The sequence below is a fragment of the Symphalangus syndactylus genome, chromosome 10 (genome assembly GCF_028878055.3).
Source record: "Symphalangus syndactylus isolate Jambi chromosome 10, NHGRI_mSymSyn1-v2.1_pri, whole genome shotgun sequence".
NCBI lineage: Eukaryota > Metazoa > Chordata > Mammalia > Primates > Hylobatidae > Symphalangus > Symphalangus syndactylus.
Genome location: NC_072432.2, coordinates 95041720 through 95060604, shown reverse-complemented (window position 1 = coordinate 95060604; position 18885 = coordinate 95041720). Strand labels below are relative to the sequence as shown.

Genomic DNA, 18885 nt, shown 5'->3' with positions numbered 1-18885 from the left:
CAAATATATATAATAATATTTTCACATAGATTATAACTTTAAATACACATTTGATTCTTCTTTACATATTTACTCCATTATATATAAAATGTTCCACCCATACATAGTCCTGAAAATTATCAAAGTGTACCTTAGCCGTAGCTTCTAAGAAATAGACAAGATGAGTTTTCTCCTAATTCACACATGGCAGAGAATGCTAATTAGAAACACTGCTGATGAGATTTCATTACAGTCTCTTAAACCTCCAGAGAATTGACACTGAGAAGATATTACTCATTGGCGCACCAAATAATTGTAGGTGGGGAAAAAGTGAAGAAATTTTACTCTTTTCTAGAATTATCTATGGCATAATAGAATAGATAGCAAAGGTTCATATAGATTCTATACCTAGTAATTTTCCAGATGTGTTTCATGAAATGCATCATATATAAATTATTGTATGAAACTGAAACTGGAAAGTGAGAGGTAAGCTGGAGGTTACTTTTGACTCAATAGAGATGAAAGAAAAGTAGCTGGGTGAGATGGGTAAAGAACTGGACTTGGAATCAGTTCCAGTCCCATTTTCCCACCCATGTTTACTTGTGTAGACCCATATAAATTACTTATTCTCTCTGCATCCCAGCTTCCTCCTCAGTAAAATAGTTGCCAATAATAGCCCACTGGTTATTGTGAGGGTCAAAGGTACTAATCTTCACTAACTGGCACCTATTAGTCCATAAACATTAACCAAATTTGTATTTTACTAAGTTAAAAATCAAAGAAGTGAAAGTAGATTCCCATTTTTTTATGTAGCCTAACAGTTTTGCATGCTGCGATTACTACAATGAATCTGTGCATCTTGAAGTGAAACCTCCATTTGTGAGCTTCAGGTAGGCAAGCAAGTCACTGTAGAAGGGAGCTTGACAATTGTTCTTTTTGGTTTTGACTGTGGGACTGCCTTCCCATATCTAAGAACTGTGGGAATACTTATTTGGGTAATGTCTTAGAAACACCCTGCCTGTGAATATAAATGTACTTATACAAATAGCCAAATCTTGATAGTTCTAAGTCTCCACCAACTCACACAGAATATAAAATCCCTTGCAGAGTTTTCTTTTCTCTTAAATATTTACAGGACTCCTCAAAGGGTTCTTCATGAGTGAAATTACTGTGCCCTAGGTCACTGGTTCTCAAGCGCTGCTGCATATTAGAACCATCTAGGAAGCTGGAAACAATTCTGCTGCCCATGCTGCACCTCCTGCCAATTATATCAGAATCTCTTGGGGGAGCCACTGGCCAGCAAGATTTTTTAAACTGTAGTCTAGAGTCCCAAGTCCCAAGGCTATCAGCGTGTGGTTTCCCCTTCAACTCACTTGGACAGTTTGGCTCTGATCTGCTGAATCCAAAACCACACCCGCGAAATGACAGGACCTCGGCATCTGGTGTCCAGCATCTGGTGTCTTTCTAGATGCTCAAATCTAGCCACTCTTTAGAATCACTTAGGTAGAGTTTAAAATAATGCAGCTGAGGTCCCACTCCAGACTAAATAAATTAGAAATCCTGGGCATGGAGCCCGGGTATCTGGGATTTGTAAAAAATTCTAACATGCACCCAGGATTGAGCATTACTGCTCTGGGAGTTTCCAAGAGGAGGGAGCTGGGTGGCATGTGTTGTCAGAGCCCGGAGCTGACCATCCCTCAGCTGCCTGCACCAACCTGCCCTTGCTGGGTTCCAACTGCAGCCTGTGTTCCCTCTCCACTGCTGCCCACTCTGCTGCCACCTGCCACCTGCAATTTCAGGACTGCCTCACTCCTTAGGGTATCTGCTATGTTTTCTGCCTCTGGCAGCTTAAGCTCCATATTTGACTGTCTGTCTTGGCTACTTATTTCTCTTCAATTAGCAGGAAGGTACTTCATTTTTATGTGTTCAATTCTTTCAGAGATGGTCCCTTAGAGTTGAGCATCCACTCAAATTCTTTCAAGTTTACATCTCAGCATTCTGGGGATGGGGTGGGCTCCAGCGGGGTCACTTGTGTTCCCAGGGAAACAATTTACTCCCCCGGAAATTTTACCATTTAGTGCTCCCTTTCTCAGAGTGCAAGCATGCCAGTAGGCAGGTGGGTTGGGAGGGCCAAGTTCATTCTCACAGTGTCCCACAAGAGGATGCTGGCCCTCAGGCTACATCAAACTCCTTTCCATTTATAGGAATTTTCCTCTTAAAGGTTTAGTTATCCTTTCCAGTGTCTGACTTCTTTCATTAGCCCCTTTTCACACATATATCACTACATGTCTAAATCCCAATCATGGATGAAATTCCAATTCCTTCTTTCGGGTTGCCTAGGTCTTAGGTCCATGAACATTCTGGAACCTATAATAAAGTGTTTTCTGCCTAGAACATAGGGAATATCCTTAAAGAGTGATGTTGCCTTATTCTACAGGCCAGTATATCCAAGCCCTACAAACAGCCCAGAAATTACATGAAACATTTGGCAGGGTCAAATGAGGAAAAAAATGTTCCCTTAAAATCAGACTATTTTTTTCCCTGGAAGGTTAGATTGTCTCAAACTCTTTTAGTCTCTAGTATGCTTGGATGAAGCAAAAGACCCCTATAGACCTCAACTTGGTACTATAAAAGCAAGCCAAAACCCGAACAATGAATCAGTACAAAGGGGAAGAATAGTAGTGTTTTCCCTAGGGGATACTGCAAATTATTAATTTATGCCAGAAATGAACACAGGCAGTCTCGTAATAACGGATCACTATGACACCAGCCTGCAGACCACCATTTAAGAACACCTGAAAAAGGACATAAAAAGTTAAAACATAATTTCTTTTGTGGCCCTAGGGAAGAACTCGGCACTACTCACAGAACTTCACATTAACCACCCAGAAACGTGCTGTGTCAGAATTCAGAATACTGAAACTCTGCCAGGACTCATTCCGAGTGCTAGCTCTGATCTCTGGGTGCCTGTCTGTTTCTAGTTGGCCAAGAGATCTTCTATCCCGGCCCTATGTTATAGGCCCCCATATTATCATCAGAGCAACATCTTCAGAAAGAGAAAGTGAGTCAAGGGCTGGGGTATGAAACAATTGTCCTGGAAACCCCAAATCACACTTTCTCTAGATGTGAGTCTCAACGATCATGTTTTCACAGACCTCTAGGGGAAAAGAACTGTGTGAATTCATATACTTACAGTGACTAAGGCAAGGTTAGACATTCTTTCCCAACAGAAGCATTCCTTTATGTTTCAACAGGGATCTTTTCCCTTCTTGTTTGTTCTTGAAAATTTAATTTGAACAAAGCAAGGCACAGCACAAACAAGGAAAAGAAACTTGTTTTAAAGCAGAGATTTTTTTTTTAACAGTTGAACCAGTGGAAAAATACAACAGTAATAGTTTGTTACCTAGGTATTCACTGTTGAGGCAGGTCCGTCATAACAGTTATTTATTCTCTCTTAAGAAGAGATTGGTCACAGCTGATTCCAATCAAGTCCTTTTTCAATGTAACCCAGAGCAATTGTATTAAGTGACTCTCCTAAAACCAAACTCTTGTTCTCACTTATTAGATTTCCCTCTCGGGTACTTTATTCAGAGTTATATACCATATCTCCACTGATAGGATTCTTTGGATTTTTGAGCTGTGCCTCCAGAAGCAATTCTATTTCTTTTCTGAAGGAATTGCACAAAGACTTAACGTTTTATTAAATACATTTGCTGCATCTTTCAAGATCATTAAGGAAATGGCATCCTTAAATTTGGCAACATTCTTTAACAAACACATGCTCAGGCACACATATTCAGCCTTGATGTTTTCTGCATTGCATCAATAAAATTTAATTAAAATGAGTAGAAAAATTACAGTAATTTCCATTTATCATTCTAAAATGCCATTATGAGACTCAAGTCCTTCATACTTACACCTATCAAGCAGGATGGTAAAACTGTAATGGGCTATTAAAGGGGGTTATGCCATTGCTATCCTTAGAAATTTTAAGGTAATAATGGGCAACCATCTGTCTCACGTGTCATCAAAGCAGGTACCAGGCCAGCTGATCTCCTAAATTCCATTCAGATAAACTTTTCCATTATGCATTGAATCAGATCCATACATAGAAGGACATGAAATTTATATGTTGATATCCAAGCTTTGATGATGGTAGTTTTTGTTTTCTAAAAGTGAAAAATTAAGAGAGAGAGAGAGAGACAGAAAGAGAGCATGCAAGCGAGCACTACCTTTTTAAGGAGTTGGGGCCCTACGTAGTGAGAAAGAATACAAAACCATGATTTGGGGGAAGATATAATAAAGAAAATTAATATTTAGAAAAGGCTAAATGAGGTAAGTATACTTTCTTAGGGCTTGGTGGGGATGAGAAAGAAAAATTAAGGGAAGATTTTGGAAACTTGTTAGTAAGACATTTAAAGGTTAATTAGTATGTGCCACCAAGACATTGCCTATTGGGTAGAGATAGTCTTGGGAGGTGACTCTGATACAGAGCCTTTTATGACGGTGATGAAGAAGCAGAATAAAACAACAATAACATTATTCAAGTACTCTTAGTTATGTAGAATGCTGATGAATCCTGAAGAAAGCAAGCCAGCAGAGGCAAAACGGAATAATATATCTGTCATAAGATAAATAGGTGAACAGGATAGATGATGAGACAGCACCAACACTTTGGTGAAAAAAGAAAAGACTATTCTTGGCTCTACCTATTAAGGCCCTCTCAGGGTTGTAGTAAAGCAGGGAAATAAAAAAATGGAGGAGAGTGGTGATCTGCAGGAATGGAGTTCCCTTCATCATCCTCTGTTAAGGGGACAGGGAAGAAAAACAGAAAGCCCAAGGAGAGGAAGAAGAATGGATTAGTGATAAAAGGAGAAAACAGTAGAATGCATAAATAAATTGAAAATGATCAGGATCATATGTAAAGTTTCATAAATTTAATAAAAGGGGAAAATACATGATGTAATTTTCTGTAAGAAAAGGTCTATAATCAAATATATACAAAGGACATTAAAAACAATGAGTTGTGATGCACTACTCTATTCTTTGTGTGGCCTTATCTTCTCTAAGACTATAAAATCTGATTAATAATAGTATTCATCTTGTAGATTTTTTTTTTTTTTTTTTGAGACGGGGTCTCACTCTGTCGCCCAGGCTGGAGTGCAGTGGCGCAATCTCGGCTCACTGCAAGCTCCGCCTCCCGGGTTCACGCCATTCTCCTGCTTCAGCCTCTCCCAGTAGCTGGGACTACAGGCGCCCGCCACCACACCCGGCTAATTTTTTTTTTTTTTTTTTTTTAGTGGAGACGGGGTTTCACCGTGGTCTCGATCTCCTGACCTCGTGATCCGCCCGCCTCGGCCTCCCAAAGTGCTGGGATTACAAGCGTGAGCCACCGCGCCCAGCCTCACCTTGTAGATTTTATGTGAATATTAATAAGGATAACTTACATGAAACATATATGTTCAGTGCCTGACACATTATAGTGTTCAACAATTGTTGATACTAAAATTTTTAAAAACCTGGATATGATAGATAGTTTACTAAGAAAATGGATATGGCCAAAATTGAATGAAGAAGCAGAAAACCTAAATATTCAACCATATGCGAAATTAAAAGCACTATCAAACAATTACTTCCAAAAATGGCATTGGGTCTCCTGGTACTTTAAAATGTCCACAAATTATTTGACACCCCTTCCCCCACCACCACTTCAAAATGTAAATGAATTAATCGCCTCCCATCGCACATGGTCCAATTTTACAGAATCGATTCTAACAAATAGAATATGGCAGAAATGACATTAATAACTTTAGAGACTGGTTAATCAGAACGATTGCTTCTGTCTTTTTGCTCTCTCTGGTTTCACTTGCTCTGGGCAAAGTAAGCTTTCACATCACGAGGACACCCAAGCAGCCCTATGGAGGACACAGGTGGAAGAACTGAGGTCTTCTGCCAACCGCCACGTAAATGAGGCTCTTGGAGAGAATTCTCCAGCCCCAGCCAAGCCTTGAGACACCGAAGCCCTGACCAACAATTTGTCAGCAACCTCATGAGACCCTGAGCCAAAGCCACCCAGCAAAGCTGATACTCCTGGATTCCAGGACTTCACAAACTATATGAAATAATAATACAAGTTTGTTGTTTAAAGTTGCTAAATTTGGGAGTAATCGGTTACACAGCAATATATAACAAACATACCAAATGTTTTTAGAGGCAGGTGCTGTGTATTTTTAATTTACAGTGCATATTCCTTGAGCAATGACCCATGTCCAGGTTGACCCTGGGTTGGAAAACTGGCCCAAGCCCTTGAAGTCATTGAATTTCCCTGGGTTTCAGTTTCCTCCAATAAAATTCTGGGTTCAAAAGTTTATCTTTATAGTTTCCCTTAGCTCTGAACTTCTTTGATTTCATGACTTAAAATTTCCAACTGCAATTATATGCTATGATAAACAGATTTGTGGGTGAGAGAGTAGGATAGATTTAATGGAGAAGTTATAGTCCAACTACAGCTTTGTCAGATAAAAAAATTTACATAAAACATTTTCAAGGAGAAGCATGGATGTCTCACCTATCTTTATTTCTCCCTGGGTCCCAGTACCCAGGACATAGAAGGTACCCACTATTGAAGGTGCCAAATATTTATCTGTGGCTCCTACTATAATGCATATTGGGTGTGGAGTAAAGGCTTCTCAAGTAGGGAAATAATTCTTTCTGTGCACTGAAAGTACAATGTGTTCTTGCCATGATGTGGGACCTCCGCTATCATTAGCATTTAAAAGGAAACACGTATTAGCTGAACTACTAAATGTCCTTTATACAATATAATGAGTTTCATTGAAAAGAATCACCAGCTTAGCTAAAGAGAAATTTAAACACTTTGCCATCATTTATAAATTCAACCCTTCTAGGATGGTATTTTTAAAGATATTTTGAATGAAGGAGAGAAGAAAAGTGGTAGAAATCTTGACAAAAGAAATGTAATTAGAGTAATAAAAAAGGCAATTCTATGCTTTATGAAGATATCTTTGATCTTCTCAGAAGCCAGGGAGGCAGGGGCATTGTTGCCCATGACAGTCTCTCTCCACTGTGCCTTGGAACAGGTAACTGGGATGGAACGTGACTGCTTTTGTTAAAAGAAATAGAAAAAAAATGCACAAAACCAAATCGAAAACCCACTGTAATGCAAATCAATAAGGCACAGACACACTGCAGGAAACACGCAAGTAATGGAATTGTACTTCATCTTTCTTTGAATATGTGAAGATTACCCTAGACATTTGCCTTATGCATCCAATTCATTAAATTTAAATTAATGCATCATATCAGAATTAAATAAAACTATTAATTAGCATATATTCTCTTCTCTATTTTTTTATCTTGGAATGTTAATGGTCATAATTCATTCACTCATTAATTTATTTATTAATTCAAAGAGAATTTATCTAGCTCCTAAGTTCAAGGCAAAATCAGACGGTAAATTTCCATAAACTTTTCATATAGGCCACGATATCCTAAGAGGTTAAACAGGACAAAAATATGTCTGGAGTTACAGAAGGTTAAGATAAATTTAGATGTTATATATGTACACAGTTTACTAAAAAGAAGTGTGGTGAGTGTTAAGATTGATGTCGTGGAAGTCACTTACCATGTTTTCTCATAACTAACCCTTAAAACCACTAATGGAGACAAAAATACTATGAATTGTCCAGTTTTTCCTCAATGATGCTATCATGGTTATCTTTGTAAGGCAGAAATCTGATTATTTTCATTATCTCTATGCCTAAAAGGCTTAACCAATTATTACCCTTATAGGATAGAGTTCTTCCAAGGGGAGCATACTGAGACACTAAAAGGTTCATCTGGACTTACTTCTCCATTTTCATTCTCAGCTGTCTTCCACAGGCTTCCATTCAGTGCCCCCGAACCTATACCAGCGGCCCACCCCTGCCTACTTCTCTGAGGCAATCTGGGACGTAGTCACAGTGTGTTACCTCTTTGTTTCTGGGATTTGTCAAGCTTTTTTTTTCTTCAATTTTTATTTTAGATTGAAGGACTACACGTGTACTTTTGTTACATGGCGTATCGCATGATGCTGAAGTTAGGGGTACCGCTGATCCTGTCACCTAGGTAGCAAGCATAGTACACAATAGTTGTATCGTCAACCCTTACTCTTTCCCTCCTTGCCTTCTAGTAGCTCTTAGTGTCTACTGTTGCCATCTTTATGTCCCTGAGTGCCCAATGTTTATCTCCCACTTACAAACAAGAACATGTGGTATTTGGTTTTCTGGTCCTGTGTTAATTTGCTTAGGATAATGGCCTCCAGCTGCATCCATGTTGCTGCAAAGGACATGATTTCATTCTTCCTTATGGATGTGTAGTATTCTGCGGTGTATATGTACCACATTTTCTTTATCCAATCCACTGTTGATGGGCACCTAGATTGATTCCATGTCTTTCTTATTATGAATAGTGCTGCAGAACATATGAATGCATGATTTTTTCATAGACTAATTAATTTTCCTTTGGATATATACCCAGTAATGAAATTCCTGGGCCAAATGGTAGTTCTGTTTTAAGTTCTTTGAAAAATCTCTAAACTGCTTTCCATGGTTTTACATTTTACACTCCCATCAGCAGTGTATGAGTTCTCTTTTCTCTACAGCCTCACTAGCATCCGCTTTTTTAAAAGAACAGCCATTCTGACTGGTGTGAGATAATATCTCATTATGGTTTTGATTTGCACTTCTCTGATAATTAATGATGTTGAGCATTTTCTCATATGTTTCTTGGCCACTTGTGTGTTTTCTTTTGAGAAGTGTCTGTTCATGTCCTTTGGTCCTTTGTCCAGTTTTCTTTTTCTTTTTCTTTTTTCTTTTCTTATTTTTTTTTTTTTGAGATGGAGTCTCGCTCTGTCGCCCAGGCTGGAGTGCAGTGGTGCGATCTTGGTTCACTGCAAGCTCTGCCTCCTGGGTTCACGCCATTCTCCTGTCTCAGCCTCCCAATTAGCTGGGACTATAGGCGCCCGCCACCACGCTCAGCTAATTTTTTGTATTTTTAGTAGAGATAGGGTTTCACCGTGTTAGCCAGGATGGTCTCGATCTCCTGACCTCGTGATCCGCCCGCCTCAGCCTCCCAAAGTGCCCTTTGCCCAATTTTTATGGGGTTGTTTTTTTGCTCATTTAGTTGTTTAAGTTTCTTACAGATTCTAGTATTAGATTTTTGTGTAATGCATAGTGTGTGAATATTTTCTCCCGTTATGTAGGTTGTCTGTTTACTTTGTTGATAGTTTCTTTTGCTGTGCAGAAGCTCTTCAGCTTAATTAGGTCCCACTTGTCAGTTTTTGTTTTTGTTGCAATTGCTTTTGAGGACTTAGTCACAAATCCTTTCCCAAAACTGATGTCCGGAATAATATTTTCTAGGTTTTCTTGTAGGGATTTTATAGTTTAAGGTCCTACATTTAAATCTTTAATCCATCTTAAGTTAGTTTTTGTATATGGTGAAAGGTAGGGGTCCAGTTTCATTCTTCTGCATGTGGCAAGTCAGCTCTCCCAGCACCATTTATTGAACGGGGATTCACTTCCCCATTGCTTTTTTTGTTGCCTGTGTCAAAGACCAGATGGGTGTAGGTGTGAAGCTTTATTTCCAGATTCTCTATTCTGTTTTATTGCCCTATGTGTCCATTTTTGTACTGGTACAATACTGTTTCGGTTACTGTAGCCTTATAGTATAGTTTCAATTTGGGTAACTTCATGCCTCCAGCTTTGTTCTTTTTGTTTAGGATTGCTTTCAAGCTCTTTCTTAGTTTTATATTTTTGCATACTCTATTCTTTTGGATTTTATCCTCCATGAAACCTACGTGACAATATCCTAATTAACTCTACACCCAAACTCCAAAACACCCAACCCAAAAACCAGCTTCTCATGAAAACCTTGCCTCCAGTAAGCAATTCAGTTCTCTGGTTTCCATGACATGTTGTGCATCCCTCTAGGTTAATATCTGCCACATGCGGTTGTTTGTGCATATGAGGGCATGCATGAATATGCATATGTATGTTTGTGTGCATGTGTATGTCTTCTGCTATATTAGGACCTCCAAAAGACAAGAACCATGTGGTATTTGCCCTTGTCTCCCTGGCTTCCAGCATGGTGCCGGCCATGCAACTACTGTAGTTCTTAGAACACAATTAGTCCATATTTTGAATTAAAAAGCTATAAGTTTCTTCAGTCATATCCTGAGATGCTGAGTTGTAGCAATATAAGGTTTCTACTCTCTACCCTAAGGATGCAGGCAGTCTTAGGAAAAGCCATCACAACCATTCACCTAGGAGCTGAGAGTTTTTCCAGGAAGAAGCATTCAGCCCTCAGTATGAAACTTTTTACTCCAGTATGAACCAGGGACTTTGGTTTTTGATTGCCTCATCCTTGGATTTGCTTAGACAACTTATTGAAATGGTGTACCCAGCGATTTGGCCTCAAGTTAAATGGCAAACTCTAATTCCTCCTCTCATCTGTATGCATTGCAGTCTTTAATCAAGTGATCCCTACTCAATTGTAGTCTAAGAGAAAGAACCAGACACATACATTATGCTCCATGTCAAGTAAAAGAATATTAGATCTAGAGCATGATCCTTAAAACCCAGTCATTTAGTTAATCATTCATTTTATAGATGGAAAAAGTAAAGCTCATGTGTGTGAAATTAATTATCTGAGGCCCTACCATGAGTACTAGAGGATGGGGGCAAGACCCAGTTTTCTAGACTTTCAGCCAAGTGTTCTTTCCACTGTATCTTGCTGCTCCCATATTCCAGATCCTTTATTTGAATTTTCAGAGTCATGCACAGAACATATAGTTTGGCTCCCATTGTCTTCTTTTATTGGAAATTTAAATTTGGATTTGCATTGCTGCTTTTCCATTCAATGGCAATAAACACTATAAATATCATCTGGGGGGAATGGAAATAAAATAAGCATCTGGAAAGAATGTGCTATAATGAAGATGTCATTGTTTGCCCATAAATGCTAGACAAAGAATCTGGCTTTTCAAATGCAAATACATGAAAACATCTATGTCCATCCCAACTTGTATTTGTATAAAAAATTAAAATGTACTGAAATAGGTAGATTTTCAAAAAGAGCAGAATCAAATACTATATAAAGTAAATGACTAATTATCTGAATTAGCTGAAAGTATAATAAATATGGCCAAACATTCATTTGTTTTTCCTTCCACCCATTCAAGGTTTACTGAATAAATGATGCCCCACAATTGGTACTATCCAATCTACTAACCAAATGATATTTAGTAAGAGGCAAAATAGTTTGAACCACAAAGTAAAACATCTGAGTTTGAAATCTGCTACTTATAAGCCTAGAAAAAACTCTAATACATCATTTTTTTCTTTACTGTTTCATCTCCTCAACATAAACAGGCACTGCTATTTCTCCTACCTTAAAAATAAAAAGATATTTTCTTTGGTCCTACTTCTTCCTCCAGCGATCACCTAATTTCTCTGCTGCCCTTCAGCAAAGCTCCATTGAAGGACTTGTTGATACATGAGGTTTCCAATTTCTTTCCTTTTATTCTACCTTGAACCCATTCTATTCAGGTTTTCTGCCAACATTGTTCTTATCACTCTCATCAATGATGTTCGTTTTCTTCATCTTACTTGAAATTTCAGCAGCATTTGGTATAATTCATTATGCTCCTTGAGACACTCTTCTTTTGACTTCTAGGATGCCATACTTGCCTTTTCTTTTCCCTAATGTCTATTACCTTTCAGGCTTTTTTGCTGATTTTGGATTTCTTAACATTGGAGTACCTTAGATTGGTCTTTGGACCTCTTCTCTATCACTGTCTTAGAGATTTCATCCAGTCTCATGTTCTCAGTATCATCTCTATATGATATGCAATTATCATCTCTGTATGTTAGTCATATGCTGGTGACTCTCAAAATTGTATTTTTCTCCTAGACCTCTCTTCTGAACTCCAGAATTCTATGTCCAACTGGCTACACAACAGCTCCACTTTGACTAATACACACCCCAAACTTAACAAGTCAACCCTGGGCGCATAATATTCCCCCCAAACCTGTTACTCTTACAGTCTTCCCTAGCTAATACCGGATACTTCTATTCTTTTAAAATGTACGTACATGCCTGTACTTAAAGGTCTCAAGTATTTCCCCACCTCATTTGGGCTCTCCATGACCTGTCTCTTCTCACTGCTCTGCTATTTCTCTCATACTCTCCCTTGTTCACTCCATACCAGCCACATTGGTTCTCCTGCCCCAGGGGGCCTCTGTATCTGTCATTCCCAATTTCTCTACAGCTCTGTCCCAAATGTCCACATGGCTCCTTCTTTTACTTTTTTCAAATATCACCTTGCTGAGGCCTTTTCTGGACACCCAATCTAATATTACAAGCCTGCCTTCCCATCATATACTCCTAGCTACCCTTCCCTGCTTTATTATAGGCCTTATGTCTTACCATGAGTGCACTATATACTTTGCTTATTTATTTTGACTGCTATAAAGCTCCTCAACTAGAAATTCTTTTTGTGTTCACTGTTGTATCCCTGGTACCTTGAGCAATGGCTGGCACAAAGTAGGCTCTCAAAAAAATTTTGTTCAATGCATGAATGCAATCAGCGATAATAAGAGTTACCTCTTAGGTAGAAAGGTAAGTAGAAAGTAAATGAGGTAAGTACTTTGTACATGTTAATGCACAGTAAATGTTAATTATTTACATTCATTTCATATACCCATGTGTATCTGTTGGAAATAATTTTTGGTGCCAACCATGTGAAGGGAAGGAGAAATTCTAATTAAAAGGGATGCTATGGAAGTACACGGTTTTGCAAGTTAGTCTCAGGCAAGGTAAATACAGCTGATGGGAACACCCTGGAGTTTGGCCCAGATAGCAAGCTCCCAGGCCTGCCTGGGGTGTAGGGGGTGGAATGTGGGAGGAAAGGGGTGGGAGGAAGGCTGGAAATCATCTGAGTGGGTTCATGGGGTCTGTAGGTAGTCTTCTGGATGGCCCTGGGTGAGACCTCTGGGCTACACTGCTGTGTGCTGATGTCCATCTTGAGTATCCCCAGCACTGCTCAGCTCCCAGGGTAAGAGACAGGGCTTACAGTATCTGTCTGTCTCTAGGACTTGATGTGCACACCCTAAAGCAACAAAGAACTCCAAGTCCAGGGAAATGAATTGCTGCATATGTTCACATACTCTTTAATAGGATGCTTTGGTATTCAAAATACAAATCCTTATGTTGTGTAACAGCATCATAGTGCCTCTATCATACTGCTTTTTGCCTAACACATAGTGATGTTACATGTGTTTTCATAGGTTGAAGTAAAAATGAGGTTCCTACATCTAAAGGGTCATTATCATGGACAAAACGTATCTTAAAATGAAAAAATACAACTTTAAAAAGGCACTCTAATTCTTCAAACTATAAAGAATGCATAATTCTCTAAAGCCTTTGTATCCAGATATAGCTATTTGATTAACTGGTATAGACACAGTTGAATAGAACTATTTTGTAAATCATGTCATCTTTGAATTTTATAACTCAAAGGTGATTTACATGGATTTCCCTGAGTTTACTAATTGGCTTCCTACACTCTCATTAAACAGCCCTGGCAACAGGGGCAAAGCAGCTGTGTAACTGCCACCTTCCCGTTGACAGTGTGAACACAACATGGGGATATGTAGAGCAAGATACTGTGTCCTGTAACCATGTAACATCATATAATACTTCCCAAACCTTTCCCAGTTTCAGAGAGGACACAGTGGCAACCTTTTTAGTACATGCCTCAGCATTTCTCTACAACTTGTAATTCGTTTCCCATGAGAGTTTGAACTCTGCTTGTTACACTAATGCAGAGCCTGTAGTGTGGCTAAGAGCCTCCGATTGCACTCTTTCAAAGTGGGGACCTTAGACTCTGTTTACTAGAGTATGGGATATGCATGTGTATATGCATGCATAGATATGCAAGTATGTATAAATATGTACATATGCTGTGTATGTACATATTATAAGAAAAAAATAAGCAGAAAATGACAGATCCTGATAGAAAAGAATTGAAGAAAGGGATGAAAATGAAGTGGAAGGGAATAAGCATTTATTAAACTTCTGCTATGATCCAGGCACCCCAAAAAAAGGCAGTGTGGGGAACAAAGATGGGGATATGCAGTTACCTAGATGTTAAGGAAAGAACTTGTAACATTCTCCTTCCTTAAAAGAGAATGCTGTAAAAATGAATGCTGGCAACCTGTCAGGGAGGGCTTGTCAAGCCATTCAGAGGGAGAACAGAAGGCTATGGGCACTGATTTTGGCTTTGTCTCCCCTAGATGCTGGGCTGCTGTCTTGCCATGAGATGAGTTATCTTTGAAGTTCTGCTGAGCAGTCTAGATAGAATGACTTAAAAGTGCAAGTCCCTAAACAGGGTTCAGCTTCCCAGAATACAAATATGCTCAGAGAACCAAAAGAGGTTAGGAAAAATACAGCCAAGACATTTCCCTTTAAGCCCTAGGGAAAGCTAGTAGATTCAAAATTAAAAGGATTCTGAAAGACTGTATGTTGGAGGTTTCTGGATATTGGTATCAGTTTTTGTTTGGGGGGCTTTTTTCTTTTGTTTCACTCAGGGGGGCTCAAGATTTCTGTAATTGCATCTTGTGATTCCTCTGAGGCATTTGAGGTGATATGCAGAGGGGAAGGGTGACCTCCCAGAGTCCTTGGGCAGGTAGAGGAAGAGTCAAGCTTGGGATGTGACAAAGACGGATGGAAGTGATAGCTCATTCTGGAGAGCTTCAAAGTAAGCTTTCAGGAAATCCTGTTTAGGAATTTCTGGTCAATTACAGGTTTTGCTTTGGTTGCTTTTGCTTTCTCTACTCCCACCGTCCTAATATCACATCAGATGTCCTCAGCATCACCATGTTTATTAAAAGAGACCTCTCTACCTCCACTTGTATTTTGGGCTAGATTGCATCATTCAGTCCAATTCTCCATCGTTGCCTATGTCCACATTCTTTGCCATATAACTTTGCAGTGCTCTCCCACTGTGGTCAGGGATCGGCTTGGCCTCTGGACTCCGGACTATGCCATGTAATTTTCCTTGGCCAATGAGATACTTAGGAGATATGATACAAGCACAGTATGGAAATGAACCTTCTTCAACACTGGGGCTTGCTTTTCTATCAGGAGAAGAATGACAAACATGTGGCACTAGCAAAGCCCATCAGTCAAGCCTACTTTAGAATAGAGTCCCCAACAAACCAACAGACATATACATAAGCTCAGCTGGTACAAGCAGATGCACCCAGTCCAACCCCAATCAAAATGGCTGAAGCTTGCAGGTGTGTGATCAATAAATGATTATTGTTGGATGACACTAGGGTTGTGTGGTTATTTACACAGCAAAAGCTAGCTGATACAAGTGCTGTTTGGTCCATGTTCCTCATGTCTGCCAGAGTCATATTCCTAAAATGGGAACTACAATGATCTTAAAATTATTTTGCCTAGGACCCTTCGATGACTTCTTGTTATGGGCTGAACTGTGTTCCTCCAAAATTCATATGTTGAAGTCCTAAACCCCAGTAGCTCAAAATGTGACTTTATTTGGAAACGGAGTCATTGAAAATGTAATCAGCTAAGATGAGGTCATACTAGAGTATGGTAGCCCCTAACTCAATATGACCCGTGTCCTTATAAAAAGAGGAAATTTGGTGGTAGACATGCACACAGGGAGAATGCTATGTGAACACGAAGGCAGAGATTGGGGTGGATGTGTCTAGAAGCCAAAGAATACTAAAGATTCCAGAAATCTTCCAGAGGCTAAGAGAGAGAGAGAGAGAACAGATTCTCCTCCACAGCCCTCAAAAGGAGCTATCCTGCCAATACCTTGATCTCAGACTCTGGCCTCCAGAACTCCGAGACAATACATTCCCGTTATGTAAGCCACTCCCCATTACCTAGAGGTTATAGTTTAAAGTCCTTCGCAAGATACATAAATCTTTTCATGAGTTGGTCTCTGCTCTCTCACTGTATCCCACTTGCTTCCGCCTTGCCCCATTCACAAGCCATGCTGAACTATTTACAGAGCTTCCACTGGCTGCTCAAGGGATATTGTTCATGCTGATCCCTTGGCCTCAAATGCCCTTGTGGCTACCTTCTACCCTCTAGTAGACCCCAGATCTTTACCTAGTTAACTTCTATTTATATTTCAAGCTCCAGGTTGGGCATCATCTCTGGAAACTTTCTCCTGACTTTCTCAACCCTAACTGTAGGGTGACGTCCTACTAAAGCTCCTTATGCACACTATAGAGGTATTTCTATGACAACACTTATAAAATTGTGGCAAGTTGTTTGCTACACATCTGTATCCTCATCAACAGTCTTGATAATGAACCTCTTGAAGGCAGGGCCATAAACTATCTGTTCTTGTATTCCTAGTAGCTAGCATGGTGCTTGGCACAGAGTGGCTGTGCAGCAAATGTCTGTGGAAAGAATCTGTGTGTGTTTATGTGGAAATATCCAAACAGATGTGTTCTTGGCATAAGGGAGATATATTCTGCTCGTGTGACAACTGGCAGTTGAGTTTGCTTGGCATCAAAAGCACCCAATTAAAGACCAAACCTCACTTCCTTCTTTTTCTTCATTTCCTTCTTTCTCCATAACTACCCAATCTCACATGCTTTATAATGCTTTTAGATGTAAGTGACTGTGAATTATTACCAACTGTATGCCTTTCATCTTTAAGACTGACAGTCTAAGTTCAACATCTCTCAGGAGAGAGAGACTATTATGACTATATTTTTGCTTACCAAGAGAATTGTTAATGGTTATCCTGGAGGGAAAAAAATCTATAAATATCCAACTCGTAATGAAGCCTTAAGCTTACATTCTTCCTCTACTAATGAAATTCTTTCTGACTATACTGCCAGAATTGCTACATAACCATTTCACTGAGAAAAGAGACCAAGTCTGTAGTAAATTTTTTCCTTTACCTGTTTAGTTCTTATTTTGGAATCCGAAGACAGATTGTTGTAGGTATAATGTGCTTGTGTGACTCCACAGAAGAGAACAGCAACTATCCCTGAAATTAAAAAAACACATCAGTCAAAACCAATTTCCTTTTCCATCCAAGTCAAAAGTTAGGGCTATTCCAGTTGGAAAACAGACTTGGTGTCAGTAGAATTAAAACTGCCAGTAGTTACCATGATAATGAAACCTAGGTAAATCTTGCACTTACTTTAAACAGAGTCCTGAAGGATTAAACCTAAAGAAAAACATTAAGAAGTAGATTCTAAACAAATGTGTAGATTCTTCCTGGAGATAAACAGGTCCCTGTTCATGAGCTAGAAAAGTTATATTTGAAAACACGAACAAAAGACTCCATAGTCAACCCTGGGTTTTTCATAGCCATTGCCAACTACTTTGCTGGATTTTACACTAAATACTGGCATATTTTCTGAAAGATATTTGCTTTCCACTGTATACTTTGGGTAGGCTGAAGAGGTTCCTGTCATACCATAATTTAGTATTAAAAGTCATAAGTGACAAACCTATGACATCCACAAGGGTTTTGCTTCCCCTGCTAACGCTCCTACTTGCCAAGCAAGAGAGAGGAGACCTTGTTTGCTCCTGTGCCTCTTTGGAAAGGCTGGGTGCTCTGTCCTGCTGCCGAACACACCCAAGGCATTCACTCCGTGAAAGTAAACTGGTCTGTTCTTCTGTGATTCCTACCAACAGTGGACCTTCAGTTGCTTCTTGGCATCTGCAGGGTTTATTTCTTAAACCACATATCAGCTTTAAATGTGACATGAAGTCACCCATACACTAGATGCTTTCTGGAGACACAGGAATAGCGACCATGAGACCGACATGCTATCCGTCCCTGGGCTCTGTTATTCTCTGTGTTATTGTCCCTGGGCTGGAGTGGGGAAGCAGTGGGAGCTTGCACTGTACTTTGGATTAAAGATTAGCTCAATTATGGGAAATTGGGCATAGATGAGGGCTTTGGGAAAAATGCAAGATATAAGTATTCCTCGACTCAGACCAAGGGGATTGAATTGAATTTTAAGCAGCAAAATCTTTCCAACTAAAAACACTCATAAATTAAATGCTGATGATTCTTAAGAGTATAGAGATATGTGAACTGAATACTGACATTTCAAGTGAATCTGCAACAAAGAATTTTAAAGAACTGAGCTTTTAAAAAATATGTAGACTACACGCTTCTACTTACATGTTGGTTATTTTTTGGGTCAGCATTGTATAAAACATTGCTAACACATATTTACATAAATGTGTAAAATCTGCATGACTTATTGCCTTTTAACATTATGCTTCAAAATTTTAGACAAAAGAATAAAACAAGTAGGAAATTTTACCATGAAATATCTATTCAGTAGGCAATTCAACAGATTTTTGGTAACTTCTCAGTTTCTTAGCATCTCTTCAGAAATTCTAAGGCAAAAATGCTTATAAAATATTTTACTCTTCACAGAATTTCTATTTTAAAAAGCAACAAATACCAGGGAAACTTTTAGTATGCTGAAGCACTAAGTACTTCAAAGCACAAGGAGGATTACCCTGTATACTGTTTTGGCATAAATCATTTCTTGTTATTTATTTAAAAATGTGACCTATGTCTGTCTAGTGTGTAGTCTATTGGGGGTTTTCTGGGTGAGGTTTTGCTGACCTGTTCACTGTTGTGGAACGGTTTTGACTAGATATTGATTTGTAGAGAAGTAGCGAATAAAAGGGCAGGTGTGTCTGTGTATGGATAGCAAATAAATTCATTGTAAGAACAAGAATAGGTAACAAAGAAGTGTTACAAAGGATAAGGAAGGGACTAAGATTGTCTGAATACCTACTGTGGGCCAAGAACAGTGCTTGTTT

At 39.1% G+C, this 18885-nt stretch overlaps 1 protein-coding gene across 6 annotated transcripts in view; it reads right to left on the bottom strand.

Annotated features, from left to right (window-relative positions):
• The window catches only part of SLC9A9 (solute carrier family 9 member A9), a 608568-nt gene that overhangs the window by 289405 nt on the left and 300278 nt on the right, over positions 1–18885 (bottom strand). For all 6 annotated transcript variants that reach the window (XM_063610659.1, XM_055295145.2, XM_063610660.1 and 3 more), the window contains one exon: positions 16989–17077. In XM_063610659.1, the coding sequence (XP_063466729.1) occupies positions 16989–17077 (89 nt within the window). The remainder of the gene's footprint in view (positions 1–16988; positions 17078–18885) is intronic.